Source organism: Salvelinus sp. IW2-2015, linkage group LG6.1 (assembly GCF_002910315.2).
Source record: "Salvelinus sp. IW2-2015 linkage group LG6.1, ASM291031v2, whole genome shotgun sequence".
Taxonomy (NCBI): Eukaryota; Metazoa; Chordata; class Actinopteri; order Salmoniformes; family Salmonidae; genus Salvelinus; species Salvelinus sp. IW2-2015.
The window spans coordinates 2,845,894-2,868,881 of NC_036845.1; the positions used below are offsets into that span (position 1 = coordinate 2,845,894).

Sequence of the window (22,988 nt, forward strand, 5' to 3'; positions counted from 1 at the left end):
CCTTCAGACCAACGGTTGCATTTCCCTGCTGTAAAACAGTCACTTAACATATTGTTTATTTACTTATGAAAGCTGTACTTTTCTGAGGGTAGATTGTATTGTAAAGTGTGTAGAATATACACGCCAATTTTTATGTAAACTTTTTATTTTTCTATCACTGGAAAACTTTAGGGTTTCTTTTTTACCAACTGAGTTTAAGTGCTTGAAAATCTGAAATCGTTTCACCAAACAATCAGAACTTCACGTATCTAGCTGTGGTGGCTTCAAATCTTATTTTAATTCTTTGTATTCAAATGGTTAATGTCATGTGATGTAGACAATTCATCATAAACAGATGAGTAGCAAGCATAGCAGTTCTGTAGTTAAAGTATTGCAGTAGACAGGAGGTTCTTACTTACCAATACTTTTTACATTCCTTTTGCATTACAGTGTTCTTTCAAAGTATATCTATAAATAGTTACATAAGCATTTTTCAATTTATCCTTTGTCCAGCTCGTTTGAAAAGTTTGGATCTGTGTAAAACCTAATTGAGTCCAAACTTAATGTATGGTGTGTTGGGGATTTCTCAATGTTAGTCCATAGTTGCAATAACAGTCACTTTCTCTGTTATCACAGCAGTAGTATGTTTGTCTGTGTAAAGTATAAACACTGTATATTATACAGTGGGCTACTGCAGTTTGTTCAGCACGTTTCAGAAACAGAGGTTCCTTTCATGGCTTTTGAATTCTCTCCAGAAACAAATCAAACACAAATAAACATCACAGACATTCATTCCCTCAACGGTGGTCTTATAATGATATTGGATCCAGTCCTGTATGGCTCAGTTGATAGAGCACGGCACTTGCAATGCTAGGATTGTGGGTTGGAGTCCCTGGACCACCTATATGTAACAATGTATGGATAAAAGTGTCTGCTAAATGGCATATATTAATAAAGGATAATAACCACATTCAAATATATGTATAGTCACAGAGGCATTTACATATTGTCACTTATAGGCTACTGTATTATGTATCTCAAATCCCATACATGTGCTCAAGTGCATTAATAGGATAATACTTGGTTTATCTTAAAGTCACAATCTGTTATTTCAACATTATGACCCTGGTACTTTGTTTGGTAGGCTGAGGGACCCAGATACTTCACTCCCCCAGTCAGAGCAGACCCCCAGGTGGCTCCACCATAGCCATTGAATGGCAAAAATAGTCCTGGGTCCAGTTTTCCAATAGCGATGGAATGTAGGCTTGCGAGTGTTTTAAAGATACATCTTTCCTACAAAGGCCGAAGATGTATCAGGCGTTTCCCTAAACACCATACAGAGAGAATCGTCGCTAAGTGTATCGTTGGAGCACGTGTTGATACTGTTAGGATCGAAAGAAAGCAAGTGCTGCTTTCGCTGTTCTCGGATCAGCTTTCTCCATCGAAATCTTTCCTTAACGTTATAATTATTTCACAATACCGACGACGGAACAGCTCCTACACCTAGATAGATATTACCACTTATGGCTGGAAATATTGAGGGGTATTATTCTAATGATAAATTTGCACTAAATCGCTGATTTGGCAGATCATTGTGCACATGTTAGGCTACACATCATAACATATGTTGAGACAAATTAAAGACAGCAAAATATAACTAATTTTATTGAACATGAAATGTATTTCAAAATGATTTAAATAGGCCTATAGCTTACTGTTTATATTTTAATGCGGTCATCTCTCATTTGAAACATATTTTTATAGGTCGCTAGTTTGTATCAATTGCAAAGACAGTGGCAACTTTAAATTTTTGTTCTGAAGTTATCATGCTCACAGAGACAGATGTGATTCTATGTTTAGCGGAGATCTTCTGTGTGTAAAGTGACGTGTGAGGGCAAATAAAGCATTTTACGGCACGCTTAGCTGTTCTATGAGTGGTCTGGGGCAGGCGTTAGATTTCGAGTGTTTTCAAGTGCAACGTTAATAGCGATGGTTTTGGGAAACAGCTCGGAGATATAACGATGCTCCTACGAAGGTTCTAACAATGAACTTAGCCTTAAGATGCTGTTGGGAAACCGGGCCCAGGTCTCTTCAAGCCTGGTATATTGCTCACTATACCATTTGTGTCTCGACAGCTGGAATTTAAATACGGCATGTAATTCCATAGTCTACCCCATTTTATATTTGATTTTGGCATTCCTGAAATTCTCATTGTCTAAAAGTAATATGAACAATATCAGCTCAAATTAGAACAAGTTCTTGAAATAACCAGTTCACTGTAATATAAGCTGAAGTTGTCTTTGGTTTCTTTTTTTGTTATAGAAGACTCAGGCTTTGCACAGCACAGCACAACCTAGCACAGCACAGCTGCATGACTAATAATAAGCGGACATTTTCCTAGACGATTCTCAACGGTTACTGATGACTTCATTGAGCACTGGCAAAAAAAAAGATCCTATGTTCCTATATATCCTTTGAGTGAATGTTCTTGATCTGAGAACATGGCTACATTATTTATTCTGATACAATGTGCTTAGCTAAGAGTATCACACGTTTGTATGTTAAATACTGGACTCTAGGCCTAGTACATCAGACAACAGCACAGAAAAATACTTCATGATTTCCCCCAATTTACATTACATTTACATTTAAGTCATTTAGCAGACGCTCTTATCCAGAGCGACTTACAATTTACATTTACTCAGTTGCAGATTCACCAAGTATATCTAAGTATGAGAGTCTTACAATAAGCAGTCATGTTAGAGAAGCATGGTTTCTCTCTCTGTGTGTGGTATGGTTACTTTGGCCAGCCTGTCTCTAGTCACTGTGAGTAAGAGGGAGCATCTGTTTAAACAAAACAGAACTGGACATTGAATCATGCTGGTCTGTCTGTCTCAAGTCACCGACTGACCACAAACACAGGAACACAGATTTACACTRTGAATTCCTGATTCATTCACTCTATCACTCACTTATTTTGGTCACAAATGGCCCAGACATTTGACATCTTCTTTTGCACTTTTGTGATTGGGAGTCAAGTCCCCCTGGATACAAACTGGTTAAATCAATGTTGTTTCCACATCATTTAAACAAACAAAAATCAATGTGATTGGATTTGCAAAAAGTCATCAACGTAAAGTAATTTCAGAAATGGTTGTCTTTTTTTCACCCAACTTTTAGCCTAAATTCATGACAAGGTTCACCTTTCTGTTGATTTCAGGTTGAATTCACGTTAGTTGACAACTCAATCAACTGTAAATCAAATCTAGACATTGAACTGATGTCTGTGTCCACCATTATCCATTACAGGTCTAGATGTACATTGTCATGAATGTGGGCACATACATTTGATGTAGTTCATATGATGCTTAGATGACAACCTGGTATTTCTTAACTCTAGGTGGTATGTTATTAGTGTGGTTATTAGAACAGTCTGTCTCTCCCTCTTGTTCCCCATTATAACAGTGTCTCTCTCTCTCTCCCTCCATCTCTTCCTCTCTCCCTCCCTCTCTCATTCTCCAGTACAACAGCTGCCCCCAGGGTCCGGCTGGTACCCCTGGCAGGGAGGGTAACCCTGGCACCAATGGCATCCCTGGGACCCCTGGCATCCCGGGGCGCGATGGCATCAAGGGGGAGAAAGGAGAGTGTGTGAGTGAGGTGTTTGAGGAGCCCTGGAAACCCAACTACAAGCAGTGTGCCTGGAACTCACTCAACTATGGGATCGACCTGGGCAAGATAGCTGTAAGTAGCAGGCAATGCTCATTAGACAGGATCTGGGGCACGGAGTAATATAGTTACATCAGCATTATTACTATATTGATCATCCATAATAATATTGATTGTGTTCGTTTAGAGAAAAGCATTCGTTAACATGTTATTTAAATTTGCTCTTAAGCCTCTGTACTAACAGTATAATTACTGTTAACAACATTGTATTATTCACACTGAATTGAAATGAGACATGAATACAAAACATAAAACATTGAAGATGCTATCATTGGATGCTAGTGTTAGGATTTCCTCTCCATCTCTCGTGTCTCCCTGTAGGACTGTACATTCACCAAGCTGCGTTCAGACAGTGCCCTGCGTGTGCTCTTCAGCGGCTCCCTGAGGCTGAAGTGTAAGACAGCCTGCTGCCAGCGTTGGTACTTCACCTTCAACGGAGCTGAGTGTACAGGACCTCTGCCCATCGAGTTCATCATCTACCTCGACCAAGGCAGCCCTGAGCTCAACTCCACCATCAACATACACAGAACCTCATCTGGTAATCAACCTTATACTCACTATACACAGAACCTCATCTGGTAATCAACCTTACACTCACTATATACAGAACCTCATCTGGTTACAGATTATACCACCAACATGTATAGCTCATCCGGTAAGTGGAACGGAGCTAAACTGAGATAGTGTAGCTAGTGGTAGCTATTTGTTTGTGGTGGTATTTTGCTTATATATCTCAAATGTGAAATCTATTGTAGCCTTAAAATATTAATAATATCTCTACTATTACTGTTTAAATTCTACTGTGAAGCAAGACATTTGGCATACGCATGCCCACTTCATATTATTATTATTTTTTCTTTAGCTGCCAAGTTCACCACTGTAGCAAGACCAAAACAAAGCAATTAACAGCCCTTCTATTGGCACACATACGGCAGTGTGTGTTCAATGTAACTCAGGAAGTTGTCTTGTAAATATACCTCAATGACCTTAGTATTTTTCTCAGTGACACTTTGTCCTTTTAACTATGCATTAATGACTGTAGAAACAACACTTTGTTAACAGTTGTTAGAGTAACTCCTCTTCTTGTCTTGTCCCAGTTGAAGGGTTGTGTGAGGGGATCTATGACCTGTGTATTCTTCTCGTCTTGTCCCAGTTGAAGGGTTGTGTGAGGGGATCTATGACCTGTGTATTCTTCTCGTCTTGTCCCAGTTGAAGGGTTGTGTGAGAGGATCTATGACCTGTGTATTCCTCTCGTCTTGTCCCAGTTGAAGGGTTGTGTGAGGGGATCTATGACCTGTGTATTCCTCTCGTCTTGTCCCAGTTGAAGGGTTGTGTGAGGGGATCCGGGCAGGCCTGGTGGACGTGGCTATCTGGGTGGNTCTCGTCTTGTCCCAGTTGAAGGGTTGTGTGAGGGGATCTATGACCTGTGTATTCCTCTCGTCTTGTCCCAGTTGAAGGGTTGTGTGAGGGGATCCGGGCAGGCCTGGTGGACGTGGCTATCTGGGTGGGGACCTGTGCTGACTACCCCAGAGGAGACGCATCTACAGGGTGGAACTCCGTATCCAGGGTCTTCATAGAGGAGTTGCCCAAATGAGGCCGTCTTTATTAAGTGATGGGACCAGGCCCCATAGAGAAAGAACCCCTAACAGTCCTTCTGAAGCCTTTGACTACATATCAGTTTAGTTTCTGGATGGGTTCCTAGTCTTTGACAATGTCCTCTGGCCAATCAGACAACTTCAGTTGTGGCTAAAGCCTACTACAGGATCACTGATGTTCACTTGAATGTTTTGTACTACAGCACATGGGTAGGGTCTAGTATATTGGCCACCTGAAATTAGATTTATTCCTCATTAGTCCCATTCCTGTTTAATAAGGCAAGATTTTGAATTACTGTCAAATAAGTAATATGTTATATGAATCAAGCATTGTGTTACTCATTACACTATAACATGTTTTCCTATCAGAAAATACGTTTTTTGAAAATTGGTGAATTCATAAAGAAATGCATGGGTAGATATATTTTTCAAGTGACAAGTTAACACGGCACAGCTTTAAAATTTTATCTGAAGCAAAAAAAGCTAACAAATGTTTTCCTATCAGAGAAGAACATCATTTGAACATTGGTTTATGCATTACCAGGTAAATTAATAAAGAAATGCATGTGTTGATATCTTTGTTATCTTTGTTAAATGTAATCTGAAGCTACAAAAAGCTAACAAATGTTTTACTATCAGAGAAGAACTTTTGTTGAACATTGTTTATGCATGACCAGGTGAATTCATAAAAAAAATTGTGTTCATATCGTTTTGAAATGACAAGTGAACACAGAACAGCAAAATGTAAAATTATCTGAAATGCAAAAGCAACATAAAGCTTTAAACTTTAATAGAACATTTTACCTGAAAATGAACTAATGCCAATTCAACATTGATATTTCAAATTAAGACTTCTGAAATTAACATTATTTCAAAGATGTTAAACGGTGCAATCAGTCATCTGTGATCATTTCCTATGACATAATTATATGCACTACAGTATGATACCAATCCATTAAATAAAAACAAATTGGGCATACATTAGTACCCTGAAAATAGCAGGTATGCTCTTTTAACACACACACACACAGCCAGCCAGCAGCATTGAAAGAATGTTTGCTTTTTGCTTTGATGTTTCACACCCACATCCTGTACAGTACCAGTAGGTCTGTTCTTCTGTGATGCATCCAAGGAAGAGACAGAGACCAGTCTTTAATTATCAGCATTGTCAACATCATGTTTTGACTCGGCTGCCAGAGGTGCATCCAGGTGATATGTCCGCTTCAGTTGTCCAGTTACCTGCTGTGACAGTTCTGCAGACTTTAGTTCATGGCTTATCTTATCTAGCGCCACATACACTGTCTGAATCCCTTCCTTTTTGTGGTCCTTCCATGGCTGTCTCCTTAGTCCTCCTCACTTCTGGCCCATCAGGAAGCGAGACACGTTCTCATAGACCACGAAGGTGATACAGCAGGCTGGGGTGACACGGATCAGGTTGGGCACCATGCCTTTATAGAAACCTACAGCTCCCTCGTTCCTGTGGAGGAGGGGCCAAAAGAAACACAGTAGTCACTATGTGGGAGAAAAAAAACAGACTGAAATGGCAGCACTGGAATGGGCGTTAGCAAGCTTTCTCATGGCTCTCTGTAGGGTTAGAGTTTGAAGCTGCAGATCTTCGTTGCTTCATACTGTTATGTTACCTAACCCATGAACATGGTTATATGCCCAGTTAACAGTCAATTCTACCAAGTTTTGGCTAGTTAACCTAAAACTAGTTGTTTTCCCTGTATGTACAGTTAACCAACAGTGTGGTCTTGGCCTACCTCCATGTCCTCCTGACCACATCCAGGACTCCATTGTACTTATTATGCTGGTCCTGCAGGCGAGCCCGCACCACCTGGTAAGGGTATGTGGTAGCCACAGCAAATATTTTGGATAGAGCTGCCATTGTGATATATTCCAATGGATTCTGGTCAGACCGAGAGAGAGAGAGGTTGGAGGAATGATGCCTGTGAGTCACTTCTTTCATAAGCATTACGGTAATTCTTCCAGAAATCCTGCAACACTTAGATGTGGGTTTTCTTAATAAGTAATTTAAAGGTTTATTACCCATATGGTTGAGTCATTAAAACTAAGTGTGGTTATAGAAGTCTTAATGTTTCCTCACTCTGCAGTCTGCACTCACCAGTTTAGCTTCTGAAGGCATTTTCTTATATTTGTTGTAGTCTCTCTTTAGCTCCTCATAGGCCATGAACTGCAATGCCCCGTGTGATGTGCCAAATAAACCAGGAACATACCCCTGGAGGATTAAACACCGGGGTCATTATCTGTACCTGACAAATAAACTTTGAAGTGAAATGTTATATATTATCTTCCAAATCCAATTGATATGATCATGGTATTTATAATATTGAAAAATACTTATAGCTGATTTAAAGACACTAATATCTTGAAAGACAATTTATCCTATCGACTACCCAGGCTGTTCAATTCCGGTCCTGGAGGTCCGAAACACTTCTGTTTTTGTTTCTACCTGGTAGTTAATTGCACTCAACTGGTGTCCCAAGTCTGAATTAGTCCCTTATTAGAAGTAGAGGATGACAACCAGAAGTGTTTTGGCCTTAGAGGACTGACATTGATCAGCCCTGCCCTGTGCATGATCTACTTCTACTAACACTACTAAATACTTTATTGAGGAAAAAATGTACGTATTACTATGACTGTGAACAGCTGTGTAAAGTAGTTAAGTAAAAATACTTTAACATACCACTTAAGTAGTTTTTGGGGTAGCTGTACTGGTTTGGTGCCGTCTGGATTGCCTAATATAAGGAATTTGAAATGACTGATACTTTTGCTTTTTATACTTAAGTATATTTTAGCAATTACATTTACTTTTGATACTTAAGTATATTTAAAACCAGATACTTAAAATTTTACTCAAGTAGAATTTTAATGGGCGACTTTCACTTGAGTCGTTTCCTATTAATGTATCTTTACTTTTACTGAAGTATGACAATTTGGTACTTTTTCCACCACTGACTGAAATGTTGTCGTCTCACCTAGCTATCTTAAGATGAATGCACTAAATGTATGTCCCTCTGGATAAGAGTGTGCTAAATTGCTAAAATGTCAAATGGATGTACTGCCCCCTAGTGGTAGTCTACAAGACATACATTCAAATTTTATGCAACTACAGTACATACTGTAAAACTTCAATAAAAGCTGCAATATGTAACTTTTTGGGAAAATGACCAAATTCACATTGAAATGTGAGTTGTAGGTATGTCACTCATTGAAAGCAGGTCTAAGAAGTGGTAGATCTGTTCTATGTGGCTATTTCAATATTTTGGAGTATGGAAAAGCTATTTCACAGCGGTTTAGATGGTACAATGATTCTCTACACTACACTAAATTAAATGAGGCTAACTCAAATCAAATCAAAGTTTATTTGTCACGTGGAACAAATACAACCTTACAGTGAAATGCTTACTTACAAGCTCTAACCAACAGTGCAATTTTCCCCAAAAAAGGTATTAGGTGAACAATAGATAAGTAAAGAAATACAAACAACAGTAAAAAGACAGTGATAAATAACAGCAGCGAGGCTATACACAGTAGCGAGGCTATATACAGGCACCGGTTAGTCGGGCTGATTGAGGTAGTATGTACATGTAGATATGGTTAAAGTGACTATGCATATATGATAAACAGAGAGTAGCAGTAGCGTAAAAGAGGGGTTGGCGGGTGGTGGGTGGCGGGACACAATGCAGTTAGCCCGGGTAGCCAATGTGCGGGGGCACCGGTTGGTCGGGCTAATTGAGGTAGTATTTAAATGAATGTATAGTTAAAGTGACTATGCATATATGATAAACAGAGAGTAGCAGCAGCGTAAAAGAGGGGTTAGGGGGGGAACACAATGCAAACAGCCCGGGTAGCCATTTGATTACCTGTTCAGGAGTCTTATTAGAACTATTAGAATTTGAGCAACCAAGAAATGTCAGAGCGATTTCTGCATCTTTAATAGCCGTGGTGTTTATTTGCTTCAATCACTGAACACAATCTGTGCTTATTAGAGACAGGCTTCTATTTGAGCCAGGCGACTATTTCCTTAATGCACACAGCTTTTCTCAATGAAAAGTTGAAAAGACTACCACACTGTTTATTGTGACCAGTATAAACATTATAATAACAAATCCATTGTAGATCAGACTTGCAAAGACTAGCGTGCCTATCATACTCCCCAATTTCACGCATCAGCTACATAGAGAGCTCCATTTGATCTCGTGTTTTCTTTTTGGTGGCGCCATGGCTAGCAACAATGACAGAATAAAAAAAAAAAATGTTGACTGTGGGAATATCAGAGCTTTGTCCATGGTAACCTCGTAAACAATTCATTTAGACCCAGCGTTTATTTGAAACGGGCATTTATTTGCTGAAGTGTTTGCCGATGCCCGGCTATTAAAAAGGACAGGTGGCTATTTGAGACAGCGTTAAATTGAAGTGTTATGGTACATTGCCTAATTTTAGGCTGTGAGGGATCTTAAGGAGAAAACATGTTTACATATGGCACCATTCACATGTCCTGCACATTCACTGGACCTGACCTGTAAGCAGACAAGAGTCCTAATAAGCTCTATTCAGGATACAGCCATCATACATACAGATGACAAAACCTGGGTTATACTGAGCCTCACCCTGTACAGTCCAGGTATCCCCTCATGCCGGTAGATCTTCACTAGTGCATCCATCATCCCTTTATACTGTTTCCTGGTGGGATCAGCGTTATACTGCAGCACCAGGCGAGTCTTAGTCACCCAGATAGGGTTGGTTAGGGTGAGAGTCAATACACCTGGAGACAGAGGGAAAAGAGGTGAGTTTCTGAGCTAACACACACACACACACACACACACACACACACACACACACAGCTGCATAAGTGTACAACATGAATTAAAGCAAACTACAAGCTCTACGCTACATTACATGGAGCCTGTGAAGGATGGAGCTGGTGAAGACTCCTATCTCATTAAGTTTCATTAAAGTTACTTGAGGTTGGTAGAACATGACACAGGGCAGTCAGTTCTTCCCTTTACCATTGTCTGGCAGTGAGTGCAGTGCATTAGTTTATTCCACTGAGCTCTCTAACATCATTAGGCTAGGGTAAATCAAATCACATGACTGTATATAGCCAAAAAAGGAATAAAAGGTCACAAAATTTACCAGTAACTGTAATGTAATGTATACACATATGTACTTTTTCCTGAGTCAGAAGTGTCAAATATTTTGTTCCAACCAGTCAGTCACACGCCTGATTCAACTAATCAAAGTCTGGACTAGTGGAGCAGACTATATGTTTATTTCGCTGTGTAACGGTAACTGTTTGATTGGAATGAAAGCATGGACCGACCCACACTGGTCCTATGCGGATAGATAAAACAGTGTTGACCTTCGAAGTTGTGGTTATAGACATTGTATTGACCTCACGCCACCATCAGTGTGTGTGTCCCTGGGGTCTAGACAGAGGCAGTACTAACCTGCTTGGGCGGCTGACAGCAGGTGTTCTGTGGCACTCAGTTCAGACTGACGCCCTTCCTTAGTGTACGCCTTGATGGCATTGTAACTGTGGGGGAAGTTAACACAGACAGTACAGAAAATTCATTGGACATTTCAATAGACAAATCCCTAAGCTACCATTGCTATTTAAAAGTGCTATTATCAACAGTCATGTTAAGTTATGAGTTCATATTTGATTGGATAGATCAGGGGATTTCAAACTGGGCTGCAGGGCATACGCACATTTTTTTGGGGGGGGGGTTTAATGTGAAAAATATTTATTTTATGAATATCGCTAGCTGCAACAGAATACCATCGTGGATACAATTTTTACGTCTCTGTGTCCAGTATGAAGGAAGTTAACCCACTGTTCCTAGGCCCTCATTGTAATTAAGAATTTGTTCTTAACGGACTTGCCTAGTTAAATACATAAAATAAAATGTATCTCTCAACCAGCTTCATGAGGAATGCTTTTCCAACAGTCTTGAAGGAGTTCCCACATATGCTGAGCACTTGTTGGCTGCTTTCCCTTCACTCTGCGGTCCAACTCATCCCAAACAATCTCATTTGGGTTGAGGTCGGGTGATCGTGAAGGCCAGGTCATCTGATGCAACTCTCCTTCTTAGTCAAACAGCCCTTACACAGCCTGGAGATGTGTTTTTGGTCATTGTCCTAGCGAAAAACAATTGATAGTCCCACTAAGCCAAAACCAGATGGGATGGCGTATCGCTACAGAATGCTGTGGTAGCCATGCTGCTTAAGTGTGCCTTGAATTCTAAATAAATCACTGACAGTGTCACCAGCGAAGCGAAGCACCCCCACACCTCCTCCTCCATGCTTCATGGTGGGAACCACACATGCAGAGATCATCCGTTCACCTACTCTGCGTCTCACCAATACACAGCGGTTGGAACCAAAAATCTGAAATTTGGACTAATATCGGTCTAATATCCATTGCTTGTGTTTCTTGGCCCAAGCAAGTCTCTTCTTCTTATTGGTGTCCTTTAATAGTGGTTTCTTTGCAGAAAGTCAACCATGAAGGCCTGATTAACACAGTCTCCACTGAACAGTTGATGTTGAGATGTGTCTGTTACTTGAACTCTGTGAAGAATTTATTTGGGCTGCAATTTGAGGTGCAGTTAACTCTAATGAACTTATCCTCTGCAGCAGAGGTAACTCTGGGTCTTCCTTTCCTGTGGCGGTCCTCACGAGAGCCAGTTTCATCATAGCGCTTGATGGTTTTTGCGACTGCACTTGAAGAAACTTTCAAAGTTCTTTACATTTTCCAGATTGACTGACCTTCATGTCTTATTTGAGCCGTTCTTGCCATAATATGGACTTGGTCTTTTACCAAATAGGGCTATCTTCTGTATACCACCCCTGTCACAACACAACTGATTGACTCAAATGCATTAAGGAAAGAAATTCCACAAAGGAACTTTTACCAAGGCACACCTGTTAATTTAAATGCATCCCAGGTGACTACCTCATGAAGCTGGTTGAGAGAATGCCAAGAGTGTGCAAAGCTGTCATCAAGGCAAAATGTGGCTACTTTGAAGAATCTCAAATCTCAAATATATTTGTTTAACACTTTTTTTGGTTACTACATGATTCCATATGTGTTATTTCATAGTGTTGATGTCTTCACTATTATTCTACAATGTAGAAAATAGTAAAAATAAAGATTAGTAGGTGTCCAAACTTTTGACTGGTACTGTATATATTTGAAATAATACCATATTTGAGCACTAACAATCCAATAATAGCCAGACAGTCAGGGATTTTATTATAATGTCTGAGCAGCAGAACACAGCATTAAGCATTGCAAAATGCATAGAATTGCTGGAAATTAGCTTTAAAACCGTAGAATTGTCTCTCAGCTCCATGCCAAACTGTGTAGAATTGCTGTAAACTAGCTTCAAATCTACAACATTTTATGTCACCTCAATGGAAACATTTGTAGAATTGCAGAAAATTTGATTTTGTAAAAAAAAAATGTCTGCAGTTTACCTGGTAAAGAAAAGTTTAAAAAAAACCTGGGATAGACTATTGAAATTCAAATATATGTCAGCTGATGGACTGTCATGTCATCCAGTGTCATATTGTAAAGTTATTATCCCTGAGAAAGTAGACTGGTTTTACTTCTTCTGGTTATACATACAAGAAAAAGTAGAGGCCCCATGATGCCCCAGCACCCCAGATGTTGGGGGTGACTCCTTGGTAGAGTCCTCGGACCCCCTCCTGCTGCCACACATTTCTCAAACAATGAATAATGCCATTATATTTAGGTCTCAGGTCCAGTCCATCACTCACTGCAGGAAAAGACAAGGCAGGGGAAAACATGAACTGTCAGAGTCAACAGAACATCAACTGTTATAGCCAGGTAGCAAGCTACTCCTATGTTATTACCATGTGCCGATTGCATCATTTTCAGGTTCTTACACCTGTCAAAGGTAGAAGTTAGCTAGCTGCTGCAAATCCTTTTTAGTCAGGACAAATAAACACCTTGTAGCTAAGAGGTTAAGAGCCACACATTGACATACGTTACCTGCAAACCTGATTTTGACTAGGTCAAGAGGGTGAAGCACCAGTGTTGACACGACTCCTCCACTGAGTCCTGCAACCAAATTCTCTATTTTGACATGGCTGTAGACTTGCTGGATATGTCCAGTTATGGAGAAAGGTGTGCTACTTCCAGGGGATCCCGAAGAAGCAGGAAGTCCTGTAGCAGGACTCATGTTTACCTAGTTATTCTGTGAATTTAGCTAGAAGGTAACGTCAGCTAATGTTATTTGATTCTTCAGATTTTATTGAACTGAACGCGCACGCTTTCGTGCTACTGTAAAATCGAATCCCGGAATCCAAAAGGCACATACTTGAAGTAACCACATCATATTTTAAGACGTTTTAGTGACCCACGTCTTTGTCATGTGGTACAAGCTACATTTATGCCTGGCACGACCTTTCCAATGACTAGTTCGCAGCGGATATGCCCAGTTCAAAACAACTGGTACTCAGACCTCGGAAATCGCCGACTTCCGTGGGTTCAAGATAACTGGGAACTTGGAAAAAATAGCTCCAACTGGGTAAATCGTTTTGAACGTCATCCAACTCGGAATTCCAAATCGGAAACTCGGACATCTTTCTAGAGCTCCGACTTTCCTACCCGAAGATAACTGACTTCATGATTTGACCTCGTTTTCCCCCGCGTTTCCAGTTTTCTTACGGTGCAGTGTTCAAACAACAGCCAACTCGGAAATCTCAGACTTCCGACTTCAGTGCGTTCATGACAACTGGGAACTCGGAAAAACGAACTCCGCCTGAGAAAACGTCATCCAACTCGGAGTTCCAAGCCGGGAACTCGGGCCTCTTTCTCGAACTCGGACTTTCCGACCTGAAGATCCCTGACGTTTTTTTCCGAAATCCCAGTTGTCTTGAACGCACCAAAAGCGCCAATACGTTTTAGGAAATGTGACGCAATGTGGAGGACTTTACTATCCCACAATGCAACAGTAAAAGGAACACCCCCAACCACCATCCGCAAATCCTCTAGATGGCAGTCTGCAGATTTGCAACAATCGCAGCTTGTGTTATGAAGCTGTGTTTACGTTGGTGAACTGAAATTGTAAACAAAATGAGTTGCTTATGGATGGGTAATGTAAGTCCTGATATGTTATTATAACAACTTTGCATGCACAGAAAACTAGCATTAGCATATCCTAGCTCTTGTGTGACTCCCACTTTAGGATAGCTAGTGTTACCTCCCCTCAGTGCTACCACCGTGATAACAACTAGCTCGTTAGATAATAGATGCACCCTCAGGCATTTTTTTTAATATTTGGCCAACGTGAACTAGTTCTTGCTCACTGACAAGCCCCAAAGAGCCTCTATACTAGTGAAGACTGTAATTTCTGGGTGATAAAGACCACGCCAAGTCAGTGACCCTGAACGTTTGAGAATATGTTCAGTTGAATGTAGCTAGCTAGCTAGAGTGTAGAGTACAGAGTAACAGAGTGTAGGCAACTTACAGTAGCTAGCTAGAGTAGAGGTTTTCTGTTCAACTTAGTGTTTTTCTCTCATCCCCTGTAGTTAGAGCCTTATATGGACGAGAAGTTCATCTCTCGTGCATTCGCCACCATGGGAGAGCTTGTGGTGGGGGTGAGAATCATCCGGAACAAAATGAACTGGTAAGACGGGAGAACNCTCTCGTGCATTCGCCACCATGGGAGAGCTTGTGGTGGGGGTGAGAATCATCCGGAACAAAATGAACTGGTAAGACGGGAGAACATTAGGCTACTACAATAGAAGGGTTATGACTAATGCAGACTTTTTTTGTCTTTGGGGATGTCTTGTAGCTACTGTATATTACTATCACTATTCAACAACAGAAGAACTTGCACAACCACCAAACACGACACGTATGTGTTTCGGTCCTTCTCCACCTTGTGTAGGGGTGCGGCAGGCTATTGCTTTGTTGAGCTGGCGGACGAGGCCACTGCTGAGAGGTGTCTAAGGAAAGTCAACGGGAAGCCTCTCCCTGGAGCCACACCGGTACAGGGCCACCACACACACACACCACTTAATGATTCCACATTGATTTCCAATCCCGAATCAACACATAGCCCCTACCTACTACACCTATTTCAGGCACTCTGGGAGGATTGGATATGTATAGGGCATATGGTGAACTATTGATATACCCATTAACTTTATTAGAAATAAATAACGTCTGGAATAATCCATTCTGAAAAAAACTCTCTCTTCTCTACAGCCGAAGAGGTTCAAACTAAACCGCGCCACATATGGAAGACAAGGAGAGAGCAGGTATGTACTGCATGCCACTGAACTTACTTTGTCCAGGGACTAACGGAGCCTCCCTTCATACAGTAGAGAAGGTAGTTGTGTGTAGATGAAAGAAGACACTTTTACTCCATTTGTTTGGTATGTTCAAGTTGTCTCCCATCACAGATATAGGACATATCCCAAATAATCCACACTTTTCATTCATAACTCATTATTAATAGCATATTGATTTTTAATAATTATATGTTTATTCATAAAGGTTTTCTATCCTGTAAAAACAGAGGTGGTTACTCAGACAACAGGTACAATCAGCCATACTCATACAACAACCAGTACTACCAACAGTACCCTGACTACTACTCCAACTGGGGGTATGACCAGAACACAGGCAGCTACGGAGGTTACAACTACAACCACTATGACTATAGCAACCAGGTGTGTTCTCCCACCCCCTCTACTCTATCACTCTTTACATATACATAAGCGGTACCATTCTAATGACCACTGAATATGTGATGTTAGAGGTTAATAACCATGGTTCTCAGGGTTAGGGCATGGCTGTTGTGAGTAAAGACCTTTCTTTTTGTTTTAGGGTTATGGGGAGACTGAAGATGATGGACTGGAGTGTGAGTGCTCTGTTTTCTTTCATTTCTCTAGCTTCATGATACAAAAAAGCAGCTTAAGTATTTGACACTATTTGACATAATGTATTGAACCTAGGCCTGGAGTATAGCCTTCAAACTGTCCAGTCTGTCTGATCTTTAAGGCTCTTGGGCTGTGCCCCTTTGTCTGTGTGCCTGACTGTGTGTTCTTACTGTGTGCCTTGTGTGTGTGCCTCCTGCAGACCCCATGGTGGCATTGGATGTGGTGGCAGTCAACAGGCAGTACATGGAGGAGAGTGAGGAGCTTTATGATGCCCTCATAGACTGCCACTGGCCTGCCCTGGAGCCTCCTGGTCCTACTGCTGCTGCACCATCCAAGGCACAGTAGAGCTAGCAGACCCCCTGGTCGACAGACAGCAACAGTCGGACTCTCTCAACCTCTCGATGTGGATTGTTTGGAACAGCCCAGTGTGAAGGTTCAAAGGGTAAAGGCATCTCGTCCTGCCTGCCAAGAGTAGCTGGTCTTCAGTGTCTTGTACTCTTGCAATGGGCTAAGCTAAGCGAACAGACCACAGTGTATGATTCGTGTGATTCGTGTGAACCCAGCTCCAGTGACTGAAAGGATGCCCCCCTCATGTTTGAATTTAATTTAATTTTTATTGCTCACCCCCACTCATTTCTTTTGGGTTATTGGGCACTGGTTTTGTCCAATTGCCCAATGAACAGGCTTGTTTCGGTGCTTGATGTCTTTGTAATCATATCCTAAATGGACCGCAGTGCTAGTATGAGCCTCTGTCTTTTCCCTCCTTCACATAGCTTCCTTTTCATATTTATTGTCCACACTGGAAAATAGAATAAGATTGAAATATAATCCCTATTCGACACCCTTTTCAACCTATTGATTATCTATCTAGGGTCACTTGCTTTTTATTGTGGAGTGGAAGACTGTGTAGTGGGTGTTTTAAACCTTTCTCCTCCATGTTATAATTTGAAAGCTGTGGTACAGACAGGATTGTTGATTCTGCTTTGTGTAAATATTCGTCAACACAAGACAATGTTGAGGTGTGTGTATTCATTCTCAATTCATCAGTAGCACTTTATAATAACTTACATGAATAATATGTTATAAATGCTTCATAAATTAATATAAATGCTTTTACATGTTTTCATATAATGAAATACTTTAAGTTGGTTATGAATGCTTGTTAATTTGAGTTATTATAAAGTGTAACTGTTTCATCAATATCAAATGCAATGTCCTGTTTAGCAGGATATGGTGGTATTCTTTAAGGCTAGTCTACAGATCACCTCATATTACTGTAGTTGAAATACAGTATCAGATCAGCTTGTTCAGTGTTAATTAGCTCCGAGACCACATGCTGACTACAGCAAAGAATATCCGTATCTACAAGCTCACATCACCAGTGTTCATGTGTCTTGCTTTTGAAGAGAAATACATGTGACATTGATGCTCTGAGACCGACATGTATTAAAAGCAAATTTTGATACATTTAATTAATTATATAATATATTTGGTTGTGAATTTATTGCATTTTTTTGTCTTTTAATTTGCTATTCTTCAGGAGTGTAGCTATGTCTTGGCAATGTGGAACAACCTAATTCCGAAACAAACTTTAGGGCACTAAAATAATCTGTTACTCTATTTGAAAAGAGAGAGGGGGGTATTCCTTCCTAGAATCCTCCTCAATTATAGGCTGGAATCAGAATCCTGAAGTGAAACAATAGTAAAACAGAGCTTTCAGTTTGCATCCAGCTACCTCAATCATTCCACACACCCAGCCCCAGAGAGTGTCTATGGTTGCAGACTGTTCTCATAGACTAGATGTAACATAGTATACGTAAATCCGGAACACTCAAATGAGTATGTTATGTTTAGTTTGGTATGCTCACATAGGTTTCTTATGGCAAAAATGAAAGTAGGTTGGTCGGGATGGATGGGTGGGTGGATAATGTGAACGTCTAGCAACCTGAAGGTTGCATGTTCAAATGTCATCATGGACAACTTGAGCATTTTAGCAAATTAGCAACTACTTAGCATGTTAGCTAACCCTTCCCCTAACCTTAATCTTTTTAGCTAATCCTTCCCCTAACTTTAATCCTTTTAGCTAACCCTTCTCCTATCCTTAACCCCTAGAGCTAGCTAACATTAGCGTTAGCCACCTAGCTAATGTTAGCCACAACAAATTGGAATTTGTAACATATACGTTTTGCAATTTCGCAACATATTGTACGTTTTTCAATTGGTAACATACGAAATGGATGATGGACATCAACAAATTAATACATACCATATGAAACGTAACATATACTAAATCAGTGGTCACCAACCGGTCAATCTCCAAGGCATTCCTAGTCGATCACCAAACATTTCTGTAAAAATGCCAACGATAAAGCCTTGCGTTCCTATTTTTTGTATTTGTTTCACGCTGTTGGCGGTAGGTGCACTTGATTCAGCAGCCCTAGCACCGGGAAGGCAAAGTGTTCCCATTTTGAACCATTTCATGTGTCTGAAGGTAGAACTCCGCCTACCCGGCAGGCCCCCGAGAGCGAATCAAGTGCATCTATAGACCTACAGTTTGCCAATCAAATGGCTCAGATTACTGTGTCTGCACAGTTTATCGAGCCATAGACTGGAAAAAAAGAAGCATCGAACGCACAGCAAAGTTGATACTGACATTTCACAACTTTTAAAACCATGACTAGAGAGAGACAACGAATACAGCGAAGAGCTGCTGTTTTTATGTGTAAGTTCATGTTTAAGTTGTTATTCAGCACTGTCAACACTTTGTTCAAAACAGTTATAAGCCATTAAATGTGCGTTCGCCCTACTTCCAAATGCTACAAACAGTACTACAGCTGCAATGAACGAGTTTAGCAAAGTGTTCCGATAAACTTGAGTTGTTATTATTAGCGGCTTGTCTTTTTTAATATGGAGGAATATTTCACTTTCTCTGGTCAAAGGATTAACACCATGAATTGGTGCATGAGGCAGAAATACTGCAGTGCGACTTGAGTTTTGCCATCAGCTGGAAGACTGTGTCCTCTTTTCTCATCTGATGGTCAGTCTGAGGGGAAGGAGGACGGAGGCCAGAGGGACAATGAGTCGGGTGACCGCCCTTCCCGTCCTTCCCCTCAGACTGACCATCAGATGTAGGCCATCAGTCCAATAAAACTTTTTTTTAAATATTATGCTCACTTTGCGGTGCTTCACGAGTAATACAACAAATTGATCATCTACCTGTTTTTTTCCCCACAAAATGGTCTGAGAAGAACAACATTGGCAGGGCAATTCCAGCATTGCCAATACGCAGTGATAATGTATTAGGCCTATAGCCTACTGCACAAACCTCATTGCTACAGTACTGTTTTAATTGGTTGATGTTGCATAGGCTTATGTTTTTTAAGTCATGATTTAAAAAGTCAGAGGTAGATCTCCACTTGCATTTTGACTAAATGGCGTGTCACAGATTTACGTTTAGAATAATACAAAATGCTCTGAGACCATGTTGCAAAATCCTACCCACTCAATCTGTTCATGCCCTACTAATGGACCTGACACCGGCTGGTCATGTGAGTGAAGCTCAATGCAGCAGCCTTTGGGATCCATTATAAGAAGCAGTGTGAAAGTCATGGGACAGGCACAGGGCAGCCTACTACTGCTGGTCTCTATTAAACCAAAAGGCTTAGTTATTCTATCGTTAGTTATGTTGACCTAGATTTTAGGACTGAGTGACGGATGTTGCTCATAGTGGCCTGATATAATGAACCTGCAGATTGAGCTGCCCTCCAATCATAACCCAACCCTCATATCAGAGATTCGAATCTGTCATCAACAGAGAAAGTAGCCTATAACCTAACATAAACAAATCAGAATTCATAAAATGAGTTACTTTTCTATAGGGATACACTTGACCCGAGGTTGCTATTATACTTATTTAGTACAGATCTAGTATGTTTCAGCGTATGAGTTTTTGTCTGCTGCCTCAGAATATGAGCAGAGTAGTGACTTTGACACAATCACATCCCAATCGCACACTGAATTACTGTGACCAACAACCAACGTGTGACGTCGCATTATGGGCTCGGTCTTAGAAGAAATCTCATTATACGGAGACATAAACGGGAAACGACGCATTATACTGCAATCGCATTGAAAAGTAAGGGTTTTATCATAATATTTTATCAACCATTTTACATATGTAAGTAGAAAACAGATTTATCTTGATTGTCTACACTGGTTAAACCACCCAGAAAGTAGGCTACATTGCGACTGCCAGTGCCTATAACTGTAAGTGATTCAACTGGATAGGTAGGCTACGTTGTATCTACAGCGTTCAACACATAACATGGAACTGGTTACAATTGTTTCTGTGTAGCTGTAGCTGTTTTCTTAATTAAGTTGAATTGCTTGTCTTCTGCCTTTCGATTTTAATTAGCCTAGTGGCCTATAGGCTATACAACCCATTGAAACCAATAGCCTATATGAGCATGTCAGACTGACTGAGGGCTCTCCATAAAAAAATGTTTAATGTAATGCAGGCTTGTCGCTGTCACTTTAGAGATTTTAGCTGATATTTCAGATGTTATGGTTGAATAATAGTGTTAGACCGAGGCTATTCTTAAATAGTCATTCATGTTCAATTGGGCTATACTATAGCCTACAATCATGAAATGAGCAGGTCACAGAATTGTCTAATTAATAATCAGTTAAAATTATAACGTGACCTCATATCTTGGTCATGGTTGACCCGCTAAATAACGTTTCTGGGATATTTTTTTGCAACAGTAAACTACTGTTATTTGGGCCATTATAATGAAGTAGCGCGCCAAGTAGACGGATATTTTTGTTATGTGCACATGGATAGCCAGCCTACAGTCGGCCCGGGTGCCTGCCGAACCTTCGCTCCGATTGTAAACAACCTGCGTTCATGACGAAATGTGGCCTAGCCTATGCGGCAATGTGCACTGTAAGTAGTCGATATATTATAGCCCACCAATGTGGTCGGATAAACCACAACTATTTCTGTCTTTCKATCCTTACTTAGTCTTATGTAGCTTCTAGTGATGATATTATATGCACTCTGACAATGGTGATTGTTTGAATATATGAAGGCTGCTATATGTGACTGTATGACAGGTGTGTCCAACAATTCAGTCCCCACTACGGAGTGACAGACGCCAGGAGCAAGGATGTCATACGGGAGAACAGACAGCTACCACCCGCAGCCGCGAGACTTCAGCAACCTCACCCAGACATGCAGTGTCAACATCCAGAAAATCACACAGAACAGTGAGTGGTGAAATGAACAAGACAGTGACAGAACCCAGTGTTCTACTGCTGCGAGTGACATGTTGCAATGCACATTTCCCTGTATGGTATATTAAAGTAGGCATATTCTATTCTATAACCTACCCTAACACCAGATACCCACACTTTGGACAATTGACTATCACAAATACGTCTAGGAGGCTTGATGTTTTGGCTCTATTTGTGTCTTCCACCTAATTCTGGTCTCCTCTGGAATTAACTAATATTAGCCAGAGATGTCTGAAGTTTAAAAAAAAAAGTAACTTCTGAGACAAGAATAGCCCGAGTCTGCCTACAGTATATAGTGCTCTATTTAGAGAGAGAGAGAGAGATAAAGAGTTGTTCTATCCTGCTTTCTCAGTTCCCCCTTCTCTTAGTTCAGCTCACCTCAGTTTTTGTTTTGCTATACAGCTGTGCAGATCAAAAACATGCTGTACCAGATGGGGACGAGACAAGAGACCCCAGAGCTGCAGGACAGACTGTGAGTACTACTGACACTACTGCTGACTACTACTACTGACTGCTATTCAGTAACTAAGTAACTACTAACACTAACTGACTACTTCAACACTTTGCCTTTTCCACCACTGATAGGGACAACAAGAGCATCACTAAGGAAATATATATATATGTATGTGTGTGTGTGTTTGCTACTCACAGCCAACAGGTACAGCACTACACCAACCAGCTGGCCAAAGAGACCAACAGACACCTGAAAGATCTGGGCTCCCTGCCTCTCCCTCCCTCTGAACAGGTGAGTGGAAGTTATATGCATAGATACTGTATATTTTTATAGTTCTATGGAAGAATTCCACATCTATGGACTGGTCCSAGATCTGTTTGTGTAAGCATATCTGGGACCAGGCTACATCAAAGTCCTACTAATGCTAACATTTTCAAACTAATTAACTGTATGTCGATAATCTTGTGTTCTATTTCCTGATACAGTATATCATCTTATCTAACAACCCAAATGTGTAAATCATATCTAACTCTGGCGAGGACATCTCACCATACAGTATATTCTACTGAATCTATTCTATATTCTATTCTGCACTACTCTGCTCTGCTTTACTCTATTCTACTGTACTGTACTCTACTCTGCTCTATTCTACTGTACTCTACTCTACTCCTCTCTACTTTGCTGTACTCTACTCTAATCTACTTTACTGTATTGTGGGATTGATCCTTCCAGAGACAGCAGAAGATCCAGAAGGACCGACTGATGAATGACTTCTCTGCAGCGCTCAACAACTTCCAGGCAGTCCAGCGACGGGTGGCTGAGAAGGAGAGGGAATCAGTGGCCAGGGCCCGGTCCGGGTCCCGCCTCACGGTAAACACCCTGCTTTCTCATTGGCTCAGAATTAGCCGCCTGTCATAGTCACTCACCAATAGTATTATTAGAAAGGCAAAATTAAACACAGTTTCATTGTCATATTACAGTATGATGACTGATTCACG

The 22,988-nt window shown here is 40.7% G+C and overlaps 4 protein-coding genes across 8 annotated transcripts in view; 3 read left to right on the forward strand and 1 right to left on the reverse strand.

The window, feature by feature from the left end:
- The first annotated feature begins 3,294 nt into the window (after positions 1-3,294).
- On the forward strand, positions 3,295-5,873 carry LOC111964902 (collagen triple helix repeat-containing protein 1). The gene is made up of 4 exons (XM_070443790.1): positions 3,295-3,312; positions 3,445-3,720; positions 4,027-4,243; positions 5,157-5,873. Exons 1-4 carry the CDS (start codon positions 3,295-3,297, stop codon positions 5,297-5,299), a joined length of 654 nt encoding a protein of 217 aa, XP_070299891.1. The 3' UTR covers positions 5,300-5,873.
- Positions 5,752-14,100, reverse strand: LOC111964894 (solute carrier family 25 member 32). 2 transcript variants are annotated; one of them, XM_023988756.3, is made up of 7 exons: positions 13,342-14,076; positions 12,955-13,105; positions 10,775-10,860; positions 9,935-10,089; positions 7,426-7,539; positions 7,064-7,209; positions 5,752-6,777 (listed from the first exon to the last, which is right to left on the reverse strand). In XM_023988756.3, exons 1-7 carry the CDS (start codon positions 13,529-13,531, stop codon positions 6,654-6,656), a joined length of 966 nt encoding a protein of 321 aa, XP_023844524.1. In that variant the 5' UTR covers positions 13,532-14,076; the 3' UTR covers positions 5,752-6,653. The 2 variants fall into 2 exon arrangements, with proteins under 2 accessions (XP_023844524.1, XP_023844525.1); XM_023988757.3 differs by lacking the exon at positions 7,426-7,539 and having other exon boundaries at positions 13,342-14,100.
- A 142-nt stretch (positions 14,101-14,242) lies between these two features.
- On the forward strand, positions 14,243-17,725 carry LOC111964904 (tRNA selenocysteine 1-associated protein 1). The gene is made up of 7 exons (XM_023988773.2): positions 14,243-14,451; positions 14,883-14,980; positions 15,245-15,344; positions 15,565-15,617; positions 15,878-16,031; positions 16,189-16,222; positions 16,441-17,725. Exons 1-7 carry the CDS (start codon positions 14,428-14,430, stop codon positions 16,584-16,586), a joined length of 609 nt encoding a protein of 202 aa, XP_023844541.1. The 5' UTR covers positions 14,243-14,427; the 3' UTR covers positions 16,587-17,725.
- Positions 17,726-20,266: 2,541 nt separating this feature from the next.
- The window catches only part of stx12l (syntaxin 12, like), a 12,208-nt gene continuing 9,486 nt past the window's right edge, over positions 20,267-22,988 (forward strand). For 2 of the 4 annotated variants that reach the window (XM_023988760.2, XM_023988764.2), the window contains exons 1-5: positions 20,267-20,376; positions 21,357-21,509; positions 21,939-22,008; positions 22,188-22,281; positions 22,723-22,860. In XM_023988760.2, coding sequence (XP_023844528.1) covers positions 21,410-21,509; positions 21,939-22,008; positions 22,188-22,281; positions 22,723-22,860 — 402 coding nt within the window. In that variant the 5' untranslated portion in view covers positions 20,267-20,376; positions 21,357-21,409. The other 2 variants (XM_023988761.2, XM_023988762.3) reach the window with 2 other exon arrangements.

Coding starts and splice junctions, on each gene's coding strand:
- LOC111964904 (XM_023988773.2), top strand. CDS start 14,428: ATGAGTTGCTTATGGATGGGTAAT. Junction 14,981..15,244: donor ATCCGGAACAAAATGAACTG/GTAAGACGGGAG, acceptor CACCTTGTGTAG/GGGTGCGGCAGGCTATTGCT. Junction 15,618..15,877: donor GGAAGACAAGGAGAGAGCAG/GTATGTACTGCA, acceptor CTGTAAAAACAG/AGGTGGTTACTCAGACAACA.
- LOC111964894 (XM_023988756.3), bottom strand. CDS start 13,531: ATGAGTCCTGCTACAGGACTTCCTGCTTCTTCGGGATCCCCTGGAAGT. Junction 13,106..13,341: donor AGTCAAAATCAGGTTTGCAG/GTAACGTATGTC, acceptor CTTTTCCTGCAG/TGAGTGATGGACTGGACCTG. Junction 7,210..7,425: donor TGCCTTCAGAAGCTAAACTG/GTGAGTGCAGAC, acceptor CGGTCTGACCAG/AATCCATTGGAATATATCAC.
- LOC111964902 (XM_070443790.1), top strand. Junction 3,721..4,026: donor TCGACCTGGGCAAGATAGCT/GTAAGTAGCAGG, acceptor GTCTCCCTGTAG/GACTGTACATTCACCAAGCT. Junction 4,244..5,156: donor CATACACAGAACCTCATCTG/GTAATCAACCTT, acceptor GTCTTGTCCCAG/TTGAAGGGTTGTGTGAGGGG.